General features: G+C 34.1%; 2 protein-coding genes and 1 non-coding gene across 3 annotated transcripts; 2 read left to right on the top strand and 1 right to left on the bottom strand.

Annotated features, from left to right (window-relative positions):
* The first annotated feature begins 1025 nt into the window (after positions 1–1025).
* LOC113852085 (glutamate receptor 2.7-like) lies at positions 1026–5406 on the top strand. The gene is made up of 5 exons (XM_027482340.1): positions 1026–1311; positions 1418–2712; positions 3222–3553; positions 3631–4048; positions 4879–5406. The coding sequence occupies exons 1-5, from the start codon at positions 1026–1028 to the stop codon at positions 5404–5406; spliced, it is 2859 nt and encodes a 952-aa protein (XP_027338141.1).
* An 11647-nt stretch (positions 5407–17053) lies between these two features.
* Positions 17054–18050, bottom strand: LOC113852084. The gene is made up of 2 exons (XM_027482339.1): positions 17738–18050; positions 17054–17634 (listed from the first exon to the last, which is right to left on the bottom strand). Exons 1-2 carry the CDS (start codon positions 18048–18050, stop codon positions 17054–17056), a joined length of 894 nt encoding a protein of 297 aa, XP_027338140.1.
* Positions 18051–18998: 948 nt separating this feature from the next.
* On the top strand, positions 18999–19105 carry LOC113853389. The gene has a single exon (XR_003502561.1). It is a non-coding gene; the product is annotated as a small nucleolar RNA R71 (small nucleolar RNA).
* The last annotated feature ends 338 nt before the right edge of the window (positions 19106–19443 follow it).

Raw genomic sequence — 19443 nt, 5'->3', positions numbered from 1 at the left:
ATTGCTCCAAAGCCTATGCTTCAAAACCATAAGTTAAGCTGCACACTTCTCGACAAAAGGAATTGTTGCATAGAATTTTTTTAATAGAAAAAACAAAGAAAACCTTATCTTTTATATTAGAGTGTTAATTAAGACTCACCACAAGTTTTTATGAAATTTAGAAGAATAGCACTACACTTAAGTCATATGTATGTGTGCACCATTCAATTAAATATAAATATTATTTAGATTTAAGAATCGTTTGAATATGAAACTTATTTAAATACTCATTAAATATTTTTTTTATACAGTAACTTATCTCATAAATTTAACAAGAAAATTTATTGAAATAAATTGAAAACAATTTTTGTATATGTTATGTCAATAAATTTATTGAAATAAGTTGATCTTTCCAAATAAGTCCTTAAATGATAGTTTATCTAACTCAAATATTCCTGGATTACATAGACATTTTTCTTTCTCTAGTTGGAGACCGGCTATCTTTTCTTTCCTCTAAATTTATTGACTAATATGTGTGAAAACGAACAAGTTTCTTAATAAAATGAGTTTGGGTGTAAGTCTTATAAGCTGAACGTAGAATTTTATCTGTCCCTCCTATGTTTTGATTTGAAGCTCTCACTAATCGCTACCCCACAACAAAAATTGATGTCTGACCAAAGGTTCTCAGTTATTCTCACATGTGACTGCACTTGTTATCTCACAATTGCTTTCCCGCAAGTTCAAACTACAAGAATATACCTTCCCTCATTTTTGTGACAAGAGTTGACCGTCCGTGTTGCCACTCACTAATCACCTTCTGATTCCCAACTGTCCAAAGATTCAAGCTTAAGTATGGATTTAAAATCTTCACAATTGACCAAAGATTCAAGTTTCACGTCCCCACCAGAATCCTTGGCCTTAATTTCTCTTTCAATTGCCTTCTTTTTCCTCGAAAGTTTATTCATGTGACATATAATAAGTGAACTCAAATTTTCCAGCAAAGGCTAATACTAATAGGTTATATGATCAAAACATATTGAAGCAAAATGCATTTCCTTTCAACTATTCCTCAAGCACTAGCAATGATTTGGCTCTTCTTCTATTTACACATCTCTCCTGTTCTCATTAGTGGCTACCCAAATGAAGCTACAAACACAGACAATAAAGTTATATCCATTGGAGCAATCATTGATGTTGATTCTCGCATTGGGAAAGAACAGCAAGTTGCCATGGATATTGCAACTCAACGTTACAACAGCACTTCAAAGACCTACAAATTGGCTCTCTATTTTCAGAACTCCACCAAGGATCCCCTCAGAGCCAGAACTCTTGGTTAGTATATCTAGCATTTGCTAACAAAAAAATTTCAAGTTTGCATGCCTTGTGTAATGTGTAAATTGGAAATGTAAGAGTAAGAGTATAACAACCTTTCTTGCAGCTGAAGAGATGATTAATATGCAGAAGGTGCAAGTGATTATAGGGATGCACACATGGCCAGAAGCAGCTCTAGTTGCTGAAATAGGAAGCCGAGCTCAAGTTCCTACCATAGCATTTGTAGAACCTGCCATTACCCCACGATTGATGAAAGTTAGATGGCCTTTTTTGGTGAGACTGGCTAACAGTGTTGCAGCATATATAGAATGCATTGCAGGTATAGTGCAAACTTATGGTTGGCAAAGAGTAGTTGCCATATATGAAGATGATGCATACGGGGGAGATTATGGCATGCTAGCACTGCTATCTGAGGCCCTTCAGGATATGGGTTCAATGATTGATTACCACTTAGCACTTCCACCTATTTCTTCTCTACATGATCCAGGAGAGTTTGTACATGAAGAGCTACTGAAGCTAATGCAAACACAATCTCGGGTGTTCATTGTGCTGCAATCTTCATTAGAAATGGTGATTCATTTGTTTAAAGAAGCCTCAAAATTGGGACTTGTGGACAGAGAATCAGCATGGATAATCCCAGAGAGCATAACTAATTTGCTAGAGTCTGTCAATAAGTCTGTTATTTCCTATATGGAAGGAGCTTTAGGAATCAAGACCTACTACTCTGAAAGAAGCACCGAGTATCAACATTTTGAGGCGCAGTTCCGAAGAACTTTTAGGCTCAAGAATGCCGAGGAAGATCACCGCTACCCAGGATTTTACGCTTTGCAAGCATATGATAGCATTAGCATTGTCACTCAAGCATTAGACAGAATGAGCAGTAAACACAAAAGTAGTCTTCCAAATACTTTACTAGGTGAAATATGCTCTAGCAGTTTCCTTGGTTTAAGTGGCCAAATTCAATTTGAAGCTGGGCAACTCTATCAGAATCCTATCTTAAGGATAGTAAATGTGGTTGGGAAGAGTTACAAGGAATTATGCTTTTGGACTCGACAACATGGGTTCACCACAAACCTCCCTACAGGACAGGGTCGGAAAAATGTTGCTGCCAATACAAAATGTTTGAGTGGTGTACATTGGCCTGGGAGTTTGCAGCAGGATCCAAAGGGTTGGAATATGCCTACTAAAAAAAATCCATTGAAAATTGCCGTCCGAAGCAGAACCTCATTTTCCAAGTTTGTCAAGGTTGATTATGATCAAAAGCAAAATTCTGCAAAGTATACTGGATTCTGCATTGATATTTTTCAGAGTGTTGTTAACCTTTTAGGGTATGACTTGCCTTATCAGTATTATCCTATCAGCGGAACCTATAATGATTTGGTTCAGCTAGTCAATAACAAGGTATCAAATCTCTTTCTTGTTCTTTTCACCCACTCCAATAGGCAGCTTAACGTTATTTTATCATCTTTAGTTTTCTTATATTACTTTGAAGTGAAATACCTATCATTTGGTGAAATAAGATATTGCTCTCTATTTGATCATCCCCCCTTTCAATTCAAGACTTGGTTGGTTGATACTTGTTAGTATAACAACAGCTAGCCCTTTCAGTGACAATGTCTTCATAGAGAAGCCATATTATGTATGACAATGTTCACTTATAGCTGTTGGAATCAAGTGTGAATAAAGGAAAAAGTCCCATATAGGATGGAACATGGACCAAATAGAGGTCTATAAAGAGAAAGACCCATGCACCCATTGCCTTAAGGTTTGGGTTGCATTGTGGTGTCCTACACTTGTAGGCTCCCCTCTCTCAACAATAGCTAGCTATCAGGAAGATCTCTCTAATTTTATACTAATAATTGATTTGGACATTTTTTCCCCATTGTCTTGTGATTAAATAATGATGGAAGACTCATGATGCTGTTGTTGGGGACATGACCATACTAGAGGAAAGATTGCAGTATGTGGATTTTACTGTGCCATATGCAGAATCTGGATTGTCAATGATTGTTCCAGCGAAGTCTGAAGAGTCAGCATGGATGTTCACAAAGCCTTTTACCTGGGAATTGTGGGTGGTTACAGGTGCCATTTTGATTTACACAATGCTAGTAGTTTGGTATCTTGAAAGAGAATCCAATCCTGAGTTTCACGGCAATTGGAAGAGCCAGATCAGCACAGCTCTTTGGTTTACCTTCTCCTCTCTTTTCTTCGCTCATAGTGAGTATCTATCTCAAAATTCCTAGCAGTTTTTATTTTAAATAAAATTATGCAAACCCGTTAAAGAAATTCCTGAATGGAAAATGTGAATTAAACTTCAAGTAATGATTTTCACCATGCAGGGGAAAAAATGCATAGCAACTTAACTCGCGTGGTGATGGTCTCATGGCTTTTTCTGGTTCTGATTCTCAACTCCAGCTACACTGCTAGTCTTTCTTCAATGCTCACAGTCAAACAACTGCAACCAAATATCACAGACATTCAGTGGTTGAAGAGGAATAACATGAAAATTGGGTGTGATGGTGACTCATTCGTTAGGTTGTTCCTAGAAAAAGTAGAAAAGTTCAAGCCTGAGAACATCATAAACGTTAATGATGAATACAAGTATGTTGATGCATTCGAAAATAACACAATAGCAGCTGCCTTTCTTGAACTCCCATATGAGAAAGTATTCATTAGTGAATACTGCAACAGATACACTGGTTCCACTCCCAGAACAAGATTTGGAGGACTGGGCTTTGTAAGTGATAATATAATTTGGCATATTAATGCCCTTCTTCCTTTACCAAAATATAGAGGAATAATGGAACATATTATGAATGGAAAAAGCACATCTAAAGTGAGTTTTGTTTTTAAAGTGAACAAATAAGGGTTTATTTATCTTTGATGTTTAGAAGGTTATGATCAGGATACAGTTTAAATTAAATTGAGGGTGGATGCACTCTTGGTTTCTTACTTTATATATAAGTTCACCTAATAAAGACTTGATCATTCTATATCTTCTTTTACTAGATAATAAAATAATGTTTGGATTGACGGAGATAGACATAATGATGGGGATAAACATAATGGAGTGGAATGAAACTAATTTTCATTGCTTGGATTGTTTAAAACAGGAAGAATGAAATGGAACCTGATGAAATGCATTATATTCCAAAGTTCCTCCATATAATATTCATCAGGGAACAGTTTTTTTTTTTTTTTTTAATTTCATTCCATAAAAAAAAACAAAAGAATAATAATTTTATTTCATTTCATTCCATTCTACCCATCATTCGATATATCTAAAGCTCTGGCCATAAGTTAAATAAATTCAAATCCAATATGTGTTTGCAGAGTTTTTCTTATTTATTTGGGCTATGATTTTCTATTTGAAAAATGTTAGGAAATTGGACTTCGTTTCCATTAGATTTTTTGACAAACAGGTTCACATTCATATCTAGGATGGATGAATTTTAAATAGCTACCTTTGTAACCATTTAACTCAGTCAAAATTTAGAGTAAATTTTTATGGATATATAGTATTACTCTTTCACTTGTGACAAAGAATTTTCAAATAATTTATCGCAGATGTTCCAAAAAGGCTCACCAGTGACCAGAGACGTGTCAAAAGCTATATTACATCTCTCAGAAAATGCAGAATTGAAAAGATTGGAAGAAAAATGGTTGATTACCTCACATGACTGTTCCAACAACATGAACTCCAACAATACAGAAAGTTTGAATCTCAAAAGCTTATGGATTCTCTATGTCATCTCTGGTGCCACTTCCACTATTTGTCTGCTACTTCCAACCATCCAATGTCTATTATCCAATAAGCAATGTCAAGAAATAGCACCAGAAGGCTATGCCGCTACCAGTGTTTGGAAGGTGATAACACATGCGAAGAATATTTGTAGGAAAAAGCTCAATAATTCAAGTGAGACACAGGTTGTAACTGATTGTTCTTCGAGATCGGATCATGCGAGTATGACTGATTCCCCTGAGTATCAGTTGGATATGGCTTCTTCGGTACCTGCAATTTTAATGCTCTCTTCTCCACCACCAGAGGTACAGTTGACAACACATGATTTAGGAATCACTCACACTTCCAAGTAGTTCCAGTATAAGACACACTTGTCAAGTTTTATACACGTGTTATAAATCAATCTTTAGAAAGTGTTATTTTTCCTTTTTTATATATATATATATATATATATATATATATATATTGAGAATGTAAAAACTTGTTACATAATTATATTCATGATATATTCTAATTAATTAATAGTGTAAAAATGTTTGCATTAGAATTTTTTATAGAAAAAATATTAAAAAATAAATATATACACAGATAAACTCAATCCTAATATATTTATCCAACTAGACATATTTCCTATAGGTTTAGAATTTCTGTTCTTAGGGATCAAATTTTAACCTGTGTTTTGTCTAAATAACCAAATTTTTTCTGTCGAAATTTAATTTTTCGGTCAAGATTTTTTTTTTTCATTTTAAAATTTAGTTTTTTATTTTTATATAATAAAATAATTTTTATGTATTTTTTTATAATAATATATTTATATATTGTGAAATTTAATAAATATTTATAAATATTTAGTTAATTTTAAATAATAAAATAAATTTTATTATTTGAATTATATTTATATTTTTATATTATGTGAAAATGAATATTTATATTATGTTAATTTGTGTGAAATAATAAAGAATATTATGTTGATATATTTTATTGAATATGTAAATTTGTGTTATGAATTTTTAATATTAATATGATAATATTATTTTGAATAAGTATTTGATTTTAAAAACATAAAATTTGTATATAAAGTGAATAAAAATAATGAATAATATTTTGTTTAATGTTTATTAAAATATATAATTAATTAATTTTTAAAATTACTAGTTATAATATTTGGATATAAAATTTGTTATTAACATTAATAAAATGAATAAAGAATATGATGTAGATATATATATATATATATATATATATATATATATAAAAGAAATCATAATTCATTAAATATTTAATAAAAAATAACACTTAACACAATATTGATAACAACATTCATTAGTGATTTTTACTGTCACTATCTTTACAATGATGTCCAGTTTCACAACGAGAGCGACGTTTGTTACGTGCTAGATTTCATTGTTACGACGTTATCATTGTTAATTAAGATAATATGTAAAACAAAATAAAACAAGAAAAAAATTAAAATTTTAGTTATGAAGATTTACCTGATTAGCCTGAATGTGGTCAAACATTGATCTGTACCCTAAAACCTCATTGTGAGGTTTATTCCGGAAGTTGAAGACTCTACCCCCGCTCCATCTACACATCAGAGGGTACGTTGGTGGATTACTAGAAATTGGTGCAATATATGGCATACAATACCATGTCTAGGACATTAACAGTGATGCACAACTACCCATTGTTTTTCTCCTGACTTCCGTGATCTTGCACATTTTCCTGTACAACATAGCTAAACAAGCAGACCCCCAACTATATCTTCTAATTCTTCTAAGATTAGTTAATAAAGTTAAATACATAAGATGAACTTTGTTGACTTTTTTGTCAGGCATCAAAACACCTCCAATCAAACCTAATATATATGCTCTAACATGGACATGAACTTGCTCTTCAGATGGTTCATCTGGTAATGGCAACATGTTGTCACTCAACCACTTCAGTTTCACCATAGAACCAATAAGTGTCTCTCCCTTGACTAACACAATGCTGAGATATGTGTCTCACACGTCCCCCAGTCAAACATTGTTGGACCAATGACTGGTAATCCATCAACTCTTAGCCTGAGTTGAAGTGCAACATCCTCCAAGGTTATGTTGCACTTCCCAGTTGAAAAATAGAATGTGTGAGTTTCAGGTTTCCACCTCTCGACTAAAGTAGTCACTAGCGCTTGATCCACTTTAAGATGTCTTAGCTTTGCAACTCCAGCAAAACCAAGCTGTTCAAGAATAGGAATAATTATGGGATTGGCTTCTGGCATTGAATGACAAAAAAATGAGATCATGTTTTCAATTTCCTGCAGTTATTAACAACAAAACCAGAAACCTGCCAATTTACTCTATGGTCATGGCAACATACACCTGTTGCAACAAGTTCTTCATTGAGAGAGGTAAGGAAGTAGATGCAATGATTAATACTGAACATGTATACTCGGAGGTTGTAACTAAAGCAATTCAAGATGCACAATCAAAGGCAAACACTCATAGAGTCATCACTTTTGACAAAACAAGCACTAGATTTTTAGTCGAAGAAATGTAACATTCAAGACAAGTTCGACCTGTAAGGAGATTTACAGTACGATTATATGAAATGTGGTGTGATTGTGGCAAGTTTCAAAAAGTTTACATCTCATGCTCGCATGTACTTGCTCATGCTTACACACACACCACAACTTTGACATCTACATATCTTATGTGTATACCTTACAACAAGTTTCTAAGGTATACGAAGGTCAGTTTGGAGAACTCAGATATGAAGACTATTGACCAACTTACACTGGCCCAACTTTGTGTCCAAATCCAGAACTGAAAAGAACTTCAAATGGTCGACTCAAGTCCAACAGGATAAAAACAGAAATGGACATTAGAGAATAACAAAATTGTGTAAAAAATTGTTCCTATTGTCATATCCCTAGTCACACAAAGAAGACATGTCCAAACATTGGTCATGCATATAGTTATCACCATTGATTTCTTTTATTGTAACGGATTATAAAGAAAAAGAAAAATCTAACTTGAGAGGACATTACATTAATATATGTCATAGTTTTACTTCCCACACTACCACTCCTTCAATCACTTTTGCATATTAATATTAAAAATTTTCACGTTACACTTAAAATAAAATACTTATTCAAAATAATATTATTATATTAATATTCAAAATTCATAACACATATTTACATATTCAAAAAAATATATACCCTTATATTCTTTATTATTTTTATTCAGTTGATATACAAATTTTATTTTTTTAAAATCAAATACTTATTCAAAATAATATTATCATATTAATATTAAAAATTCATAACACAAATTTACATATTCAATAAAATATATCAACACAATATTCTTTATTATTTTACATAATATAAATATATAAATATTATTTCACACAAATTAACGTAATATAAATATTCATTTTCACATAATATAAAAATATAAATATAATTCAAATAATAAAACTTGTTTTATTATTTAAAATTAACATAATATTTATAAATATTTATTAAAAACTTCACAATATATAAATATATAAACATAAAAAAAATACATAAAATTATTTTATTATATAAAAACTAAAAACCAAATATTAAAACAAAAAAAAAAAACCTGACTGAAATTCAGTTCCAAAAAATTTGGCTATTTAGACAAAACACAGGTTAGGATTCAGTCTCTAGGGACACGAATTCTGAACTTATACAGGAAACAGTTCTAGTTAAGTAAATATATTGAGACTGGGTCTATCTATGTATATTTATTCTTTTAATATTTTTCTATAAAAAAATCGTTTGCACTAATAGTGTATTAAAAAAAATATAAAATGTTATAATTTTTGTTGAAAAAGAGAAAGTGAGAGAATATGTAAATGAATTTGTATGTTTCAACTTCACAACACATTATATCTTTATTTTATAATAACAAAAATTACATAATAGTTAGTTACTTATAACATAATTACAAAAATAAATTTGTTTTATTAGTATAATTACATATATGTAACACTCACTAAGTTGGAGTATATAAGTTATATACATAAAGTTTGTTCATATATATAATTAATACAAAGACCTCTCAATAATTTGGTAAAAATATTTATTAATAGATAATTCAAAATTGATAAAGCTAACAATGTCAAATAAGATTTTCTCAATTTATCTCAATATACTTTATTTTACTTTTTTTTTGTGAAATATTATATTTGAGACAATATATAAAGATGTCCAATGGAATGTCATATTCACAGTCTCTCAAAATATTAGTTCTTTAAGGAGTTATTTTCATCAAATAAATTTACGTGTACCTATGGTTATGATTAGATATTTTGTTTCTTTATACTTGAATGAGCAACTATATTTTGATAAATTACTCTTCCAAAAAATTAAATTGTCACCAATAAGTAGCAATAGTTAGGAGTGGATCTCCTATAGATAGGGGAGTCTACTTGATCTGCATCAAAATAATAATTCGAATGTGACCCTTATTGGTGGGTGTCAAATCTAACAAATTTGATCCTACTTTTTAAGAGATTTATAAATTGTAATAAGTAGGTCAAATTCATAGGGATTGGTAAAATTTACTTCTTTGGCAAAAGTGAAAAAGGAGTTTTTGTAGGAACTGAATCGAAATAAAAAAAATAAGTAAATAAAAGAGTAAGAGAATTAATAAATAAATGTCTAGCCCAAGGATTGATTCTCTCTTGATAAATTAGTTATAACTATTAACAAACTCTAGCAACCAAATTCTAGTTTCTTTCTTGATAACCAAAGTAAACTCTTTAATTATTTTCCTTATCAATAAATAAACCTTGAAGCATTTTACAAATTTAATCTATTAATGGCATTAAGATTCATATAAATCCAATCTAGCCAATAAACTCACAAGTTAGGTTCATTTAGACTACATTATATGCTCACATAACAATAGAGCAAATACTTTATGTTGAACCTTACTATTTTACTACTAATTATTGAAACTAGTGTGTAAAAATTAATTACTGGGCAAGTGTACCTGTTATCAGAGTAATATTATGAAAAATAGAGTACCACGTATCGTATCCACAAGGACTGTTATTAAGAATTACTTCCTTAATTGCGCAATTGTTAATGAATATAAGAAATAAATTTTGTTGATAAAATTGCTAAAAATAGAAGAATAATAACTTAAAAGAAACAGATTTCTTATGAAAATAAATTATAGAAAAGTATGACTAAAGGTATTTAAGGAAAATGGGCGAGTATCTAGACTGTAAATCATCCTAAGTGGCCAAATAACTGAAATTCTCCTTCAACTAATTAGTTCTAAACCCTTATCGCTGCAGGAAATTCTGAATTAAACCAATACATTTCTCAAGGATAATGATTCTTAACCCTCGGTGGATCAATCGGAATCTCTTATTAATAACCCTAGGTTGCATTAAATTCATTATAAATTTCATAATTAGGGTTAATCCTAATACAAAAAACTTACGTCTTTCTATCTCTAGAAATACATTCAAGTCTTTTTAATTGAGCAATGTTAAATTCATGCAGGAATTTTACTCAAATTCAAACAAGAAAACAAGGTGGAAGACAATTGATACTACTCAATTAAACCCAAGAGAAGAAAACATGAAATAACATTAAGAAGAATTTTAGAAGTTTGGTCACATAGCATTCATTACGTCTAGATACTCAAAGGAAAATTAGAACCTAAACATCTTGAAACTAAAATTACAAAAGAGAGAAATTAAAGAACTTGATTCCATTCTCCAGCTGTCACCGACTTTGTCTTTCCCTCGAACTTCTTTTTTAGGTTTCTGTTTCAAGCTCCCTCTTATATCAGTCGTCCAAGGGTTTATCTTCGCACACAATTTGAATTTTGACGCATGTTAAAAGTACACGCTCAAGTACACAACTATGTACCTTGGCTGTGTACATCTCTAGTTTACGAGATACCTTTCAATTGATGCGACCAGTGATATACACGTTCATATACACAGTGTGTATTTACCCGTGTATATATCTGGCTTGAATGTATGCTTGGTTTATGAATCCAGTGAGATACACGCTTATATACACAGGCATGTACTTGCCCGTGTATATCTCTACTTCCTTTCTTCCTTCAATTCCCAATATCTTTTAAGCTTTCACTTCTTGATCTTTTTCCTGAAATATGAATAAAATAAACTTAATAATATTAAATTCTCTCAATGAATAGTTCAAAAGTCTCAATTATTATTCATGAATTACAATGTAGGATCAAGTATAGAAAACATTTATCAAATTTCCCCAAACTTGAACGATTGCTTGTCCCAAGCAAAGAAATGGATCAATTTTACCCTTGACAACAAAGAATCAAATTCCTAAATTTTAATTATTGTTATTTTTATTTTATTTTTCAAATTTTTAGAGGGACAATAATTTTTAAACTTCAAATTGTGCCTTCTTTTGCTCTCAACCTTTGTAACTTCAGACAGAACTGAATAAGGACCTCTCTACCATTAACTCTTAAAAATCAACTCAAAACTTTGAATTATTTCATGGGGTGTTGTTTAATTTTCTTCACTTTGAGCCATGATCGACTAACAGGGTGCATTTTATGCTCCATCCCAATTAGCACAAGGTATTAATGAAAATTTCATCCCTTGCTTTCCACATCGGTACCTCAAATAATTTTGGGGTTCTAGGATGTGGTATCCGGACATTGCCTGCAATCCACATTCAACTAGATATGCTTCTATGGCATGCTCTTTTTATTTTTTGAGTAGAGCCCCAATTTTTTTAGATTTTCTTGATTCTATTAATGGCAAATATTTTTAAACAATAGATTCAAGGTCCTTAATTCAGAAAAGTCTAATGATGCTTCAATTGAGAAATAATCAAAAACAAAGTTCAAATAATCAGAATAACTGCATATGATCTTTATTTATTTATTATATATATATATATATATATATTTATTTAATAGATTATTCAGGAATATCATCTCTAAAGCAACAGTAAAATTGACTCAATATTTCTCAAGCATAAAACAACAATTCAGTTAAAACATCTATAATTATTCACCCCACATTGTAAGATTTGCATTGTCCTCAATCAAATATAAGAATTAAAGTGCAACTGAACTTCCCTGAAAAGCAAAGAAATGAGCAAAGAGTCGTGGGAGGCAAAGCTAATCTGAGATTCAATTCAAGAAGAAACCTGATCAAAATTGATGTATAAGGACATTTAACTCAGTTCAAAGTGACAAGAGGAATAGAACTATCAAAATAACATAATAAAGAAACAAAACCAATAAAAAAAATAGAAGCAATGTAAAATTTGATGATAACATAGGTAAGAGATGTCTGACAACTAAACTATCCTAATTTCAACTAAACTGCTGCACTAACATCACTTGAGTCTTCATCATCTGTACTCAGGAAGTGGTCAGAAGGAGATGGGTTTGGATGGAGGACTGTCGGTGCTGAGATACCAAAATGTGTGAACAGAGCAACAAAGTTGGCTTCGATTGTGGATTCCAGTCTAGCCAAACAGTGAATGCAGTCTCAGTGGCTGCTCCTGAAAGACCGTTGGGATGCAACGATCTGCTGCAGCTGATGGTGAATGGGGCTGGGATCTTCAGGGGTTGTAGGGGGACTGTCGACCCTGAATGGGTGAGAGGGTAGCTCATCAAAGGGGTCATCTTAGGCATCAGCGAGGGTATTGGCTATTGGTTCAAAGTGCATGGCCTTCATTGTGTCGTGCAGGATAAGGGCCATGTGATTAACCAGTGTTAAACCAGAAACGTCATTCAGAATTCCTAATCCCTTAGCCAGGCGAGTGACATATAGACCCGCACAAATACTCCTAACCTGATCATCGCTGGCTTGAGAGAACAGAATGCCAGACAAATACCGAGGTGGATGGGGATCTTATCAATCATGCTAAGCAGATATTCTAGGTCCTTTGTACCCACAACCCAAAGCTGTGGCCTCTCCCAGTAAGAGTGTGGGCTAACAGAGCATATACATATCTCCAAGTCAGTTTCTTCAATGTGGATGCCTTGGATCGAGTAGGATTCCAATCCTTATCGACAGCGCTAATCCTTTTCCAAAAATCTTTATTGGAGCAACCCAAAAGAGGGATATGGGCTAGGTTTCGATACTCTTCAGTGAGTACAAAATCAGATGTGTAAAGCCCCATTCGGAAAGAAAATTTAGAGTAACTCATCTTGTACATGTTGTTCACCATCCAAAATTGAATGGAGTCTTCAGAATCCCAACCAGAAAATTTCTTTTCAATAACTAGGGTAGTGAGGAATTCTAATATAAGTTCTCTATAGGTAGGCTCAATAATAGAAGACAGAACTTCCCAATGCCCTACTCCTACCAATTCCTTTACTTCATCAACTAAATTATAATGTTGTAAAACGTCCCATTCAATAAATTTGCTCTGGCCCCAAACCCTGTTTTTCAGCTTATCATACCTTGTGAAGTGGGCAGGGGCGTTGAACCAAAGCAGCTGGGATGAAGGAGGGTGCGGTAGACGTTCATGCAAGGAGCGAGGGCGCTTCCTCACTGGTTCCTTGCCCCTTCTGGGCGCTCTGGAAGAAGACCCATCAGTCATGGTGGGTTGTAGAAAAACTGGGCGTGGAGAGAGAGGAGAAGGGGTGCAAAATATTTTCTGCGTAGAGAGGAAAGATAAAAGTCGAGCGTGGGGGTTGCTGGAAAATTTGAGGTTTAAGAGAGTGGAGAGGGTGAAGAAGAAGAACCAAAGAAAAGGAAGGGGGTATTGGAGGGTTTATACAAACAGAGGCACAACGCAGGATTAGAAACAGGGGATGGGGTATTTTAAATTCATCGCGCCAGGTACACGCCCGTGTATCTGAGCGTGTAAATCACGACAATGGAATTTTAAAACAGAACACGAACTGGGCATGTACACGGTTGGATACACGGCTGTGTATCTGACCGTGTATATCTCTGTACAACAGAAAATAAAACTACATGGGCGTGTACATCCCTGCCCAAATCTCGTCTAAGCAAAATGAAGGTACACAGCTGTGTATCTGGCCGTGTACATCTCTGCCTAGCAGAAATACCATGAAACAAAAGTACACGGCTATGTACATGTCCGTGTATCTTACTGCCTTCTCTCTCTATATATTTTTTCTTTTCTTTTTTTATTTTTATTATGATTATGAATAAATGAAAATAAATGAGCCAATGAATAATTAAATTGTAATAAACTAAAACTATCTAACCTAAGCAAATAATTAACCAAATTAAAACAAACTAAACCTACCTAATCTAGACTATGCACAGTAATTTATCATTCAACATGGAGGAGCTTGAGCTTCTCATTCTCAAAAGTTTGAATTTGAACCCCTGGTATAATTTTAGCCTATATCCATTTACCTTAAAGTTTTCTTTTTTTGGATGAGTTAATTCAATTATACCATAAGGGAACACTTTGTGCACAGTAAATGGTCTAAACCAACGGGATTTGAGTTTACCTGGGAATAATTTGAGGGAGAGTTGTATAACAGTACTAAATCACCTTTTTGAAATAGTTTACCTCCCTTGATTTTTTTTATCATGGTAGACTTTCATCCTCTCTTCGTATATCCTGAAATTTTTATAGACTTCTATGCGTCATTCTTCCAATTCATTCAATTGCATCAACCGCTTGTTACCTGCATGATTAGGATCCATATTTAGGGATTTAATTGCCCAAAATGCCTTATGTTCAAATTCAACTGGAAGATGACAGGCTTTACCAAACACAAGTCTATATGGTGTAGTGCCTATAGGAGTTTTAAAAGTTGTCCTGATAGCCCACAAGACATCATCTAATTTATCAGCCCAATCCTTCCTATTCTTCTCTACTGTCTTTTCTAACACTCTTTTCAGCTCCCTATTAGCTACTTCAACTTGGCCACTAGTTTAAGGGTGATATGGGTTAGCAATTCTATGGATGACTCCATATTTATTCAAAACTTTTTCTAGTTGTGTATTGCAAAAATGTGTACCCTTATGAATAATTAAGGCTCTCGGTGTGCCAAATCGTGAAAATAACTTTTTGAGGAACCTAGTGACTACCCTTGCATCATTAGTAGGTAAAGTTTGTTCCTCTACCTATTTGGACAAATAATCAATAGCAACTAAAATGTATTTATTCCCTTTTGAACTAGGAAAGGGTCCCATAAAATCTATCCCCTAAACATAAAAAATTTCACAAGTTAGGATGTAATTTTGGGGCATTTCATTTCTTTGGGAGATATTACCTGACCTCTAGCAATTATCGCATAACTCAACATACTTGTGAGCATCTTTAAAGATAGCAGGCCAATAAAATCCAGATTCTAGCACCTTTTTAGCTGTCCTACTCCCAGAATGATGTCTTCCAGCAAGGCCAGTATGACAATGTCCTAGAATTTTCCACCCTTCAGAGTGTGATACACACCTTCTAATAACCTGGTTTGCACAAATTCAAAACAAATATAGGTCCTCCCAAAAATAGTATTTCAAATCGAAAAAGAATTTCTTCTTTTGTTGACTTGAAAACTCTTGTGGTAAAACCTTAGGAACCAAATAGTTAGCAAAATCCACAAACCATGATAAATAAAAATCAGAAGCAGTTACCACATTGTACAGGTGTTCTTCTAGAAATTTGTCATTAATGCTCCTTTCGCCCAATTCCTCCATACTGGGATTCTCCAACCTTGACAAGTGATCAGTAGCCAAATTTTTTGAACCTTTTTTATCCTTAATTTCCAAGTCGAATTCCTGCAGTAACAAGACTCATCTCATTAGTCTAGGCTTTGCATCACTTTTGGTTAGCAAATAATGTAATGCGGAGTGATCAGTATACACTATCACTTTAGAAAGAATTAAATATTGGCGAAATTTATCAAACGCAAACACCACAGTCAATAATTCTTTCTCTGTTGTAGTGTAATTCTCTTGGGCACTTGTTAGGGTCTTGTTGACGTAATAAATAGGCTGAAAATGCTTGTCTTTTCTCTGACCAAGTACAGCTCCCACAGCATAGTCACTTGCATCGCACATAAATTCAAATGGATAGTTCCAATTTAAACCACACAAGATAGGGGCTTGGGTTAGTTTTCCTTTTAGTAACTCAAAAGCAATCAAACACTCCTCATAAAAAACAAAGGAATTTTCCTTTTCCAAAAGTCTGGTCAGGGGTTTGGTGATCTTGGAGAAAGCTTTGATAAATCTCTTGTAGAATCCTGCATGGCCTAAGAAGCTCTGAACTGCCTTGACAAAAGTAAGAGGCGGTACCTTTTCGATTGTGTCAATTTTTTCCTTATCCACCTCAATTCCCTTACAGGAAATCTTATAACCAAGTACAATGTCTTCTTGCACCATAAAATAGCACTTATCCCAATTAAGCACCAAATTAGTTTCTTTACATCTTTGAAGAACTCTTGACAAATTCTTTAGGCAATGAGAGAATGAGTCACCGAAGACTGAGAAGTCGCCCATGAATATCTCCATTATATCTTCTACCATTTCATAAGAAATGGCCATCATACACCGCTGAAAAGTTGTCGGTGCATTGCATAATCCGAACGGCATCCGACGGTAAGCAAATGTTCCATATGGGCATGTGAAGGTAGTTTTCTCTCGATCTTCCAGTGCTATTGGAATTTGAAAGTATCCTGAGAGCCCATCCAAGAAACAGTAAAACATGTGGCTTGAAAGACGCTCCAGTATTTGGTCAATGAATGGGAGAGGGAAGTGGTCTTTCCTTGTTGCATCATTCAATTTTCAGTAGTCAATACAAACCCTCCATCCCGTAACAGTCCTAGTAGGCACTAGCTCATTCTTCTCATTGGGCACCATAGTTATTCCACCTTTCTTTGGAACAACTTGCACCGGACTCACCCAAGGACTATCCGAGATAGGATAGATCATTCCGGCATTGAGTAACTTAATCATTTCTGCTTTCACCACCTCTTTCATGTTTGGGTTCAGCCTTTTTTGTGGTTGCACGACAGCCTTAAAATCAGACTATATCAAAATCTTTTGACTGCAAAAAGGACTAATCCCTCTTATGTCAAAGATCTTCAATGCTATTGCTTTCTTGTACTCCTGAAGTACATTCAGCAGCTGGGTTTTTTGCTCTTGTGTTAAATCTGAAGCAATGATAATCGGTAGCTTGCAACCATCTTCCAAAAAGGCGTATTTCAGATGTTCGGATAGGACTTTCAATTCTACATCTGGTGATTCATCAGTGGATGGGTTGGGTTGCTTATCTGAATTCTGCTCCAGAACTTCAAAGTTCCTCCTTCTCAATAAGGGCCCCATGGATTCTAAATGACACCACTGTTCTCGACTTAGCATGCTCATGTCATCTTTTCCTTCTTCATGAACTAAGCTCTTTTCCAATGGATCTGACATAAAGAATTCTTGTGCACAGTCAGAAACAAAGTCATCAATTACATTAAGGAAGAAACAAGAATCGTCTTGCTTTAAGGACTTTTTCATTACTTCAGGAATTTTGAAAGTGACTTTTTCATCCCCTACTCTCAAAATTAACTTTCCATCACTCACATCAATTATGGCTTTTGCAATAGCTAAAAAGGGACAACCTAAGATCAAGGGGACTTATGTGTCCTCATCCATATCAAGAATCACAAAATCAACAGAAAAAAATAAAATTGTCTACTTTTACAAGCACGTCTTCAATGATACCCCTAGGATATATAACTGACCTATCAGTTAATTGAATACTCATCCTAGTTGGCCTAGGTTCTTCCAAACCTAATTTCTTAAAAATAGAATATGGCATCAAATTAATGTTAGCACCTAGATCAACCAAAGCTCTATCAACTATCAATTTACCAATGAGAAAAGGAAGAGTAAAACTCCCTGGATCCTTCAATTTTCCAGACATTTTGTTTTGCAGAATTGCTGAGCATTCTTCATTTAGAGTTACCGTGGCTAACTCTTCCAGCTTCTTCTTGTTGGACAGTAGATCCTTCAGAAAATTTGCGTATTTGAGCATCTGTGCTAAAGCATCAACAAACGGTAAATTGATATGAAGTTGACGAAATAAGACAGAAATTTACCAAATTGTTCATCATCCTTATCTTTCTTCAATCTTGCTGGGTAAGGGAATGGAGGTATGAATTATTTCACAGCAGGAGGTTTTTCCACAGTCTCCTCTTGACCTTTATCCTCCTCTTCAACTGCAGCTTTCTCTACTTCTTGTTTCGCCTTCTCTTGTAATGTTTTGCCACTCCTTAATGTTACTGCCTTGACTTGCTCCTTACGATTAGTCTCAGTATTGCTAGGTAAGCTCCCGTGGAGTCTTTCTGAAAGGAGTCTAGAAATTTGACCTAACTGATTCTCTAGATTATGGATAGAGGCTTGTTGATTTCTTAGTGCTATCTCGGTGGATTGGAACCGAGATTCTGAAGTTTGAATGAATTTGGTCATTAATTCCTCAAGATTTGATTTCTTTTCAGCTGGAGGCAGTGGTGGATGTGAAGTTTGTTGAAATCCTGGGAGTGTTTTGTTCTGCATTGGCTGTTGGTTGTTGTTCCATGGTGGGGTTGCATAACTCCTCCAGCCTGAATTATTCATGCCATTATAATTTTGGTAAGGTAGTCTATTTTCTATCACATTGGCATGCTCTTCTTGAGTAGCTTGACACTCATGATTAGGTTGGCCTCCTCCACAAATATCAGATAAACCATCAATCTTCTTCCTTAACGCTTCAACTTGCATTGCCAAGGATGTTACTGCATCAAGACTATAGATCCCAGCAGATTTCGCAAGTTTGGATCGAGTGAAGCTCCATTGATAGTTGTTCATTACCATTTCTTCAAACAGTTATTATGCAGCCCTTGGTGTCTTGCTATTCAAAGCGTCCCCAGCTGCAGCATCAATCATTTGTCATATGGCGGGGTTCAACCCATTGTAGAAGGTTTGCACTTGAAGCCAGTCCAGAATCCCATGATGTGGGCACTTTCGTAGCAACTTCTTAAACCTCTCTCACGTATCATATAAAGTCTCTGACTCTAACTGGTAGAAGGAAGAGATATCATTCCGCATCTTGGCAGTTTTTGTAGGAGGGAAATATTTTGCTAAGAACTTTTCTGCCAAGGCCTCCCATGAAGTGATAGATCTTTGCGGGAGAAAGTTCAACCATTGTTTTGCTCTGTTCCTGAGAGAGAATGGAAATAGCCTTAAGCGGATTGCATCATCAGTAGCTCTATTTATCTTGAACGTATCACAAATCTCCAGAAAATTGGCGATGTGAGCGTAGGGGTCTTCATCTTGTAGCCCATCAAATTGAACAAACTGCTGAACCATCTAAATAACATTGGGGTTTATTTCAAAATTTTCCTGCACATTCGGACGGACAATGCTAGATTCTGTCCCAGTTAATGATG

The sequence above is a fragment of the Abrus precatorius genome, unplaced genomic scaffold, assembly GCF_003935025.1.
Source record: "Abrus precatorius isolate BTA unplaced genomic scaffold, Abrus_2018 Scaffold10, whole genome shotgun sequence".
Taxonomy (NCBI): domain Eukaryota; kingdom Viridiplantae; phylum Streptophyta; class Magnoliopsida; order Fabales; family Fabaceae; genus Abrus; species Abrus precatorius.
Note: the sequence above shows the minus strand (reverse complement) of the source record. Positions and strands in the feature narration are given on the sequence as shown.